This window comes from Neomonachus schauinslandi, chromosome 15, assembly GCF_002201575.2.
Source record: "Neomonachus schauinslandi chromosome 15, ASM220157v2, whole genome shotgun sequence".
Taxonomy (NCBI): Eukaryota; Metazoa; Chordata; class Mammalia; order Carnivora; family Phocidae; genus Neomonachus; species Neomonachus schauinslandi.
The window spans coordinates 57,256,316-57,265,097 of record NC_058417.1 but is presented as its reverse complement, the minus strand read 5'-3'; the positions used below and the strand labels follow the sequence as shown (position 1 = coordinate 57,265,097).

At 58.8% G+C, this 8,782-nt stretch overlaps 1 protein-coding gene across 1 annotated transcript in view; it reads right to left on the bottom strand.

Annotated features, from left to right (window-relative positions):
* Positions 1-6,527: 6,527 nt before the first annotated feature.
* Positions 6,528-8,782, bottom strand: part of ENPP7 (ectonucleotide pyrophosphatase/phosphodiesterase 7) — a 5,241-nt gene continuing 2,986 nt past the window's right edge. The window contains exons 3-5 of the mRNA XM_021680725.1: positions 8,060-8,686; positions 7,185-7,410; positions 6,528-6,610 (exon numbers count right to left, since the gene is read on the bottom strand). Coding sequence (XP_021536400.1) covers positions 6,528-6,610; positions 7,185-7,410; positions 8,060-8,686 — 936 coding nt within the window. The remainder of the gene's footprint in view (positions 6,611-7,184; positions 7,411-8,059; positions 8,687-8,782) is intronic.

Sequence of the window (8,782 nt, the reverse complement as noted above, 5' to 3'; positions counted from 1 at the left end):
CAGAGAGCACCTGAGAGAAAGGGCTGGCCTGGCCCTACTGGGATTGAACTTGGAGATACCTGTGCTCCCCTCCCACTTCCGCTCAGGGCTAGCTGGTGGCTGAGGCTGCCTCAGTTGTAATCCTGTTTAACCTGCGGAGGTTGGGCCAGACCAGCTTCTATTCATTCATTCATTCATTCATAACCTTTTTTTTTATTTTAAAGATTTTATTTATTTGACAGAGAGAGAGAGAAATCACAAGGAGGGGGAGTGGCAGAGGGAGAGGCAGAGGGAGAAGCCGGCTCCCTGTAGCCCAATTCAGAGCTCCATCCCAGGGCCCTGGATCATGACCTGAGCCGAAGGCAGACGTTTAACCGACTGAGCCACCCAGGCTTCCCTATTTTTATTTTTTTAAAGATAAATTTTATTTATTTATTTGAGAGAGAGAGAGAGCACAAGCAAGGAGGAGAAGCAGAGGCAGAGGGAGAAGTAGTCTCTCCACTGAGCAGACAGCCTCACACAGGACTTGATCCCAGGACCCTGGGATCATGATCTGAGCCCAAGGAGACACTTAACTGACTGAGCCACCCAGGTACCCCCATAACCTTTATTAAGTGCAATGATTCTCAAGTGTGATACTGTGGCCAGCAGCATGAGAATCCCCTGGGAACTACTCAGAAATGCAGGTTCTCAGGCCTACTCCAGACCTGCCGATCCAGATGGGTATGTGTGCTCAGGCTCACCTGCACAGCATCTGATCGAACAAAGAGCTTGGGAGGCACACAGATCCAGAGTGGCCTTTGTGCGTAGCATGGGGCTACATGATCCCTTCCCTCAATGGATCTGAAAGCAAACCTGATTTGGAAAGTTCTACGTCTCTTCTCTGAACAACCGGCATTCCATTGGGGCTCCATCTAAAATTTGGGGAAACAAATACTCCTTGACCACGCCCCTAAGGTTGATGTGGTTATTTCAGAGGAGCCGGGGAAGGAGAAGCTGGAGGAACAGGAGGTTCTGAATTCCTATTTCAGAAGCTGCTTCAGAAAGGCTTCAAGGGGTGTTGAAGAGCCCAAGAGTGCCGCCTCCTGGTGACAGCATGCGGGGCTGGCTCTACAGGGGCGAGGCCTCCTGACAAAGGGGGCTTTCACTGTCCCAATCATACGCCCTGTCACTCTTGACCTGGCCAGTCAGTACTTGGATGTCCCACCCATTACTGCCAGCCCCTGGACTGGCTCAATTGAACAAAGGCTTTGAGCTGACAGAGAGCAGTATGTGGATGGAGCAATCAGTGTTGAGTGTCAGTCACCTCCATGTGGCTCCAGAATGCAGTGCTCTGCTCTGTTTCAGCTGGAGTTTTCTCCTGTTTTAGTTAGGCTGATAGTAAAGTGAACTTTGTATGGTGAATTACAATGTTAGTTTTCAGTAGTGTCCTGAACTCCCCTAGAGGGAGTCTCTGGACACCTGCCCCGGGGAGACCGAGTGCTGCCCTCCAGAAGCTTCCGGGGCTGGCCACATGGTTGGGAGCAGAGGGGAGGCAGGCGAGAGCAGGGGCGGCCTCCAGCAGGTTTGTCTCTGGCTCCCCTCCCTTACTATTTATACATTCTGTCCTGTCCCCCCGCCAACCGCGCTATTATGTAGTCGACATTTTTCCTTTAAATTAACTCATCCTTCTTAAGTTAATTTTCAAAGGAAAAAAATGGGAATTAACAGATATAAATGCAAAAATTAGTAGTTCTCACAGCAAACTAAAGGTGATCATAAAAGCCAAGACAATGCAGAGAGACCGGTGGGGTAACATTGTACCTTTTGATACATTGCCCACCCCAGCTGCGAGCCTGGGCCCTCTCTGTGCTACAGCAGCGAGGCGTTTAAAGCTTAGTGTCACTGACCCCAAACTTCCTGGGAGAGAACCAAGAAGGCCTGGAGGGGAGCTGAGAAGAGAGCAGCTGGGACTTTCTCCCCAGCCATTCCCCGCCTCTTCATTAAGTCCTAAAGCAGAACACGTGGCAGGTGGGCCTTCGCAGGCCGGGTCCTGTTCCAAGCGGTTTGCAAATGATAACTCATTTAATCATCAGGACCAGCCTATGAGACGGATACTGCTATCATTCCTGATTTTACAGTGAGGAAATGGCCCAGGGGTTAGCAACTTGCCTGGGGCCGCACAGCATTGCATCAGTGAGTGTGGGGGTGTGGGGGCTCAGGGTGGTGCCCTGAACTCACCCCACAGCTGCACAGATGGGAAATTTAGCCTCATAGCACTGAGCCCTGATTATTTTTCTCTTTGAAAAAGTCATTGAGCGATTCTTAAGAGTATCTGTTGGCCCATCCCCTGGAAAGTAAACTAGGCTGAGCAACCTAACAGGGCGCTTTCAGAGGAAGGCTGGGTGTCTTAGAGACCTGTGGGTCATGGTGGTTACTCCGGCAACTGTGTATGCTCACTGCTCTGCAGTTAGGAATGCAGAGGATACTCCCCCTGGTCCCCTCCAGCCAGATGGGGCCGACTCCCGAGGGCCAAGACCGGATCCGGGCCTGTCCAGAGTCAGAAGCTGGTGTGAGCAGGCAGGCTGGTCTGGGTATCCCAGCGTAGGCTGCCACGGGGGTGGGGCATTTCTTCTAGGAAAATTATTGGATGCAGGGCCAGGGACACAGGGCCTTTAAGGCCAAGGCAGGACTCCAGGTCCGGGTAGCTGGTCAGGCAGCTGCTGAGGGTGAGCTGGGATGGATCCTGGAGACGGAGGTGGAGATCAAGTCATAGGTAGAAGAGGCCCAGGGAGGGGAGAGGGGGCTTCACAGGCAAGGAATAGGCAGGTCCTGCAAACGCATCCATCAAAGGATGTGTCTCACGCTTTTACAGCTGGATTTGTTTTCCGGAGCTGCACTGGACAGGTCAGCACCTCCCACAGCAGTTTTAACTGTGCCCATGGCTACACCAATGGGGCACCTGCCTCCACGCATTATCCTGGGCCGATCTCAGGGAGGCGCGCCTCTCCTTACTGCCCTGTGTTTTCAGATGAGCAGCCTGAGGCTGGGGAAGGTCAACTACCACCCCAAGGTCACAGCCTGTGGGTGGGGACAGACTGGAGTAGGAGCTGCTCTACTCCAAAGCCTGTGCTCTTAGAAAGTGGTCCTGAGATGCTCCGGTCTGCACAGTGTTCAGACTAGGGGGTGCACATCCTTCTTGCTCCTGGCCTGGCCACCCAGTGCCCTCTCTGGAGCCGGTCACTCCTCTTCTGGTGTTGAGAGTTCTCCAGCGGTATTTTTTTTTTCTTAAAGATTTTATTTATTTATTTGACAGAGAGAGACACAGTGAGAGAGGAACACAAGCAGGGGGAGTGGGAGAGCGAGAAGCAGGCTTCCCGCCGAGCAGGGAGCCCGATGCGGGGCTCGATCCCAGGACGCTGGGATCATGACCTGAGCCGAAGGCAGGCGCTTAACGACTGAGCCACCCAGGCGCCCCTCTCCAGCGGTATTTTGATGTCTAGAGGTGCAGGGGTGCACACACTCTCTCCCCCTTCCCCTCCTCACCCCCACCAAAGGTGTCTACTATTTGCAATGCTTGCACCTTATTTATTTATTTGCAGAACAACGTGGCTTAGAGATTCGGGTTCCCTGTGAGTCCACAAAGAACCTTCTCATCCCACCCTTTGTGGCACCTCCCCCGGCACGCCCACCAGGGGCTTCCCAGGGGTTGTTAGGCGGCCTAAGGCATCAGGAAGTCATCACACCCTGGGGCCGACTGGTAAGGCTGTTAGAAAACCCAGCAGGCTTTGGAGCAAAAGGCCCGCAACTTACAGCTGGCCCCTGTGACTGCAGCGGCCAGGCTGTCCTTCATCCCCACCGGAGCTGCAGCCGGCCAGCCCGGCGGGGCGGGCACCAGGGCGGAGGCGTGCGGCTCGACGGGAGCTGGAGACCCGGGCCGCGTCCGGTCTGAGCGGGGGAAGGTCCGGACCTCCCCGCGCGGCGCTCCCGCGCGCCCCCGCGTGGCCGCGGACGGCATGGCTCTTGGGGCGGGGCCTGCGGGAAGACGGGGAGAGCGCGGGGGGGGGGGAGGCAGGGGGAGGGGGACCTTGCGCGTTCCCAGGCCTAAACCTGGGCAGCGGCCTTATTGCCAGCACCCAACGACTGAGCATGGGCTGGGGCTGGGGGGACACTGAGGTCTGTGGTCAGGTGGGGAGACGGGCTCATCCGTGTCCAGCGGACTCACGCCGTGAGAGGGTAGCTTCTGGAGGCTTCCAGGAAGAGGCAGGCCTGGAAGAACAACTGTATGTTGGCTGGGGGGAAGGGCTGGGCAGGGTGAGGACAGGTCTGGGGGGAGGGGAGAGGAAGCAGGGCTGCAGGGAGGTTGGGAGTGGTGGGCGGTGGGCTGGGCAGACAGTGGCCGGGACACTCACGTCAGGTTGTGAAGGGGAAGGGCCCCTGTGGGGACTCCAGACCCTCCGCTGGACCCAGGAGGGCATGCGTGGGTGGGGGTGGGAATTGTTGGGGGCGTTACACCCTTCCCCACGCTGGGGGCACGTTCCTGGGCCTGGCTGGGGGTCATGCCACGCACACTGCAGACCCAGAAGGGAGGAGACCCCGAGGGTGCCTCGGTTTCCCCTGACACTCCGCCTGCTCCCGCCTGGGTAGGGAGGATCTTAGGTCACGGTGAAGGGCTGCCCTGTTTCTCAGGTGAGCGACAAGTCCTTCGGACACTGTGTTTGGAGTGAAGAACCTGGCCCACAAGACGGCAGCCCTTGCTCGGAACTGGATTCAGCAGCTGTGATGACCAACCCAACTGGGGAGGCTGTGCCCACGGCTCTGAGCTCCGTGCTGGGCGTGGGCTTCAGCCCGATGGCCGACTCTGCGGTCTCTTCCTGACCTGGCCTTTGTGACCTTGCTTTGGGAGCTTGAAATTGGCCTCAGTGGGAGCACTTACACCACAGAGAGGGGAAAGGGCACACGTCGGGACTTTTACTGCTTTTGGTCTGGAGAGTGGGTTTGCTGGCAACCCCCCCCAACCCAGCGCAGTCACGAGGTCTTCCCTGTGAAGCTGCCGTTTCCTCGCCTGCGAAGCCTGAGCCCACCTCTCGGGTGTCGTGGAGAAGAGGCCTGGGGAATCTTATTACATCACTGCCTCACGCAAGGACGGGTCCCCCTGAGCACAGAGCGCCAGTGATGGAGGCAGCTGAAAGGACTCCAGATGAGGACTTAAAACCAGTGTTCAGACACAGCTCTGTCACTTCCAGGGTCCCGGGCTAGCCAGCTAACCTCTCAGGCTGCAGCGTCCCATCTGGGTAAGAGGGGGTCTGGCAAATCATCTCCCTTGTCCCATCCAGCTCCACCATTTGGTGGTGGTGAGAGCCCCCACCCCACCACACACCCCTGCAACCCCTCTGTCTTCCGGCCTCCGTCCCACCTCGGCTGCCACGTTCCTGTCTCTCCTCGGGGCTCAGTGAGTGGCTCTGTCTTTCCCCGGGCAGCCCAGGCCCCGAGTTGCAGATGCAGCCTTCATATCACATCTGAATCTGCCCCTGCTCACAAACCTTGAAAGGTATCTTGAACCCGTCCATTTTGCACCATCTCCGCTCTGCCCCCAAGATGTTCTGCCCAGACCCCGAGGGACTGTCCTAAGTTGCCGTCCCTCCTCCCGAGCCTGGCGGTCCTGTGTTCCTTTAGTCATTGGTGTCGAATCAGGTGCATCCCCGTGTCACTTGGTTGGGGGTCCCCGCTGCCTGTCAGGGAAGCCTGCTCCCTCTGTCCACGGAGAGCTCATCGTGTACTGTCCTCGCTTACCAGCCTCCAAGCACGGGCCTCCCTTCTCGTCCACAGACACGAGGGCCAGGCCCACCTCCGGGGCTCTCACTTGCCCTCCCCTGCCTGGGGCCTCATCCCCCCGCTGAGCGAGGCTGGCTCATCCTCCTCATTCAGGTCTCCCACTCCCCGCTGTGGCCCAGTCCTCTCTCTGCCAGTGACACCGGACCTGGTCCGTCACCTCGTGCACTGATTTGTTCTCTTCCTGTTGTCCGCCCTCCATGGCCCCTAAATCACAGACTCTGGGGTGCAGGGCCCAGGCTGCGTCGCTCACTGCAGATCCCCAGAGCCCAGACCAGAGCCTCACACCAAGCAGGCTCCCACTGTGTGGTGTGAGAAGGAATGGATGATTGGCTTCTGCTCTGGCTGGAGGGCCATGGCACCGCAGGGCAGGAACAAGATGGGGCTGTCACACAGCACGCCAAGTCCTTCGAGCTGGCTCCGTGGATGTTCCCGGACCCCTGCAGCCCCCCCCCACACACCTGACCCCGATGGTTTCTGGGTACTCCCTTGCCCCCGGAGTACCAAGGCCTTGCAGGCAGGCAGCGAGGAAGCTGGGGAGGGTTCACGTCTCACGGGCTGTCTGCTTTGCAAAGACCCGCTGCAAGCCTAGAGCAGCGCGGCTGGAAGGGGCTTGTGGGGGTCTCGAGGACTGACTCCCCTCTGCCGCGGTGTGGGGGCATGAGGCTGGAGCAGCAGGGAGCCCAGGCCCACCCTCCCCTCCACCTCCTGGGCTTCTGACCTTGAGCGGTGGGGCATTATGCGACCTTGACCAGAAGAATCACAGCCACCAGCAGTCCCGTCACCGGGAGGGGCTGGCCACTTGGCAGGAGGGCAGAGCCTGAGGAAATTCAGAGCATCCAGTGAATGAGGGAAGCGGGAGCAGGCCACCCAGCCCTGCTCCTCGATGGTGGGTCAGGTGCTCTCCCCACTGCTGCCCCACAAGCCCCCTGATCTCGACTCTCACCAAGGCCTCTCCCCTGAGGAGTAGGGCCAGCACACCTCCAGCCAGCCCCCCACTGGGGTCTGCCATCTTGTCAGCTCCCAGGTGACCTCTGGCCCTGGGATGAGCCAGGGTGGGGGTGAGGGCGTGTTGGGGGGTGGCCGATAGAGGAAGACTCCTGGAGGGAGCCTCACATGGCCATGCGGGAGAGCAGGTCACGGGGAACCAGGAGTCTGGAGGTGGACTTCACCAGGGGGCCTGTCCTGTGGGCAAAGCACCTGCTTCTCTGGCCCTCAGTCTCCCCAAGGCTGCTCACTTCCACCTCCTCTTCCCTCGTTGCTGCCAGGGGCTTGAGTGTCAGGGGCTTGAGATGTTTCCGGGGTCCAGGACAAGGAAAGAAAAGGCGGCCTCACGTGGCTGATGGCGCTCCCTGGTCTGCAGTGGCCTGCTGGCGGAATGGGCAGCCCCTTACCTGAGGTTCCCTGGAGCGTGGGCAGCAGAGTGCTCAGGAGCCCGTCGTTGGCCTCGGGCATGATGCCCAGCAGATGGCACATGAGCTCGTACACATGGATGCTCTCGAAGGGCTCCACCTCCAGGCCCCTCTTGAAGCTGGGGCCCACGGCCCGGAAGATGGTCTTCATGTCCATGACGTCGTTGTGGAAACCGTGCTCTCCCTTGTTGAACTGCACGCTCAGTCTCTGCCGGGGAGGGGAGGTCCTGAGCCTCTGCAGGGACTCCCAGCCCAGCCCTGCCGTCTCCGGCAGCTGCACCCCTGTGGGGGCAGAGGACCCCTGGGAGGGGTTCACACGTGGGGGCAGGAGGGTTTCTCTGAATTCTGAGCCCCCAAAGATCTGCGGCCCAAGGGAGGGCCTCGGGGAAGACCTGGTAACCCAGGGGCAGACCCCAGGCACAAGGGGTGGCGCCTGTTCTCACCAGCACTTCCTTTCCCGAGTCCCTCTCCCCTGCCTGCACCTCCTTCCCCTTCGGCATCCCTCGGCTCTCCACTGACCACTGACGGCAGAGCGGGCTCCTTGCCCTCGCTTCTCTCTCATTCCTTATGGCCAGTCTTCCCACACTTTACCCTACACGCATGCACACACACGTACACGTATGCACACACATGCACACAAAGCATGTACAAAGCTCATACGCACACAAATCTCACACATTTACACCCACGTATACTACACGCACACACACTCCGATTGCATAGTGATGGGTGTGTCCCTTTGGTGGCCAGTGCCCCTCCAACTGGGGAAATAGGGGGTGCTTTTTACAAAATGGAAAGAGACCCAGCCACCCAGTGAAGGAGCCTGTCCCGAGCCGGGCATTGGACAGGCAGCTCACCCCATGGATGACGTAGCCAGGGTCACTGTACATGAGCAGGGGGGTGATCCTGGGGTTGTTGGCATAGTGGAGGGATGTAGGGAAGGACTCCTTCTTGTAGACGTGGAGTTTGGGGTGGGCATCCTTGAGGACCTCATACACCTTGTCCAACATCCCTTCCTTGGGGAGCAGCATCCCGTTGGGCCCATAGTCCAGGAGCTCAAACTCGATGTCCTTGAAGGTGAAATTGGGGAACGCATGGAACTCCACCAGGTCCGGGGCCTGCTTGTTGACAGTGGTCATGCCGTGGTCGGACGTGATGATCAGGTTGAGGCTGCCCTCCAGGCCGCTCCTGCTGATGCTGTCCCGAAGGTAGCCCACCGTCCTGTCCACCTGCATCACCATCTCCTTCCTCTGCTGGGACTCGGGGCCATACTTGTGGCCCGTGGAGTCTGGCTCCCCAAAGTAGAGCGTGACCAGGTCCAGGCCCTCCTCGGTGAACCACTTCATCACCGTGTCGATGTTGGCCCTCCACTCCGCCTCATCTTTGTAGTTGTGCAGAACGCCTTCCTTCCGGCTCAGTGTCACGGCCATGCCTTCATAGGTGACGTTCCCGCCAGGGTAGAAGAAGGAGCCAGTCTTCAAGCCCTGCCAGGGAAGGCGGCATTAAAGCCACAGGCCTCCTTGGGCTTGCCCTCTGCCCGTTCCTGCCGCGGTCACGGCTTGCCCCCTGCCCGTTCCTGC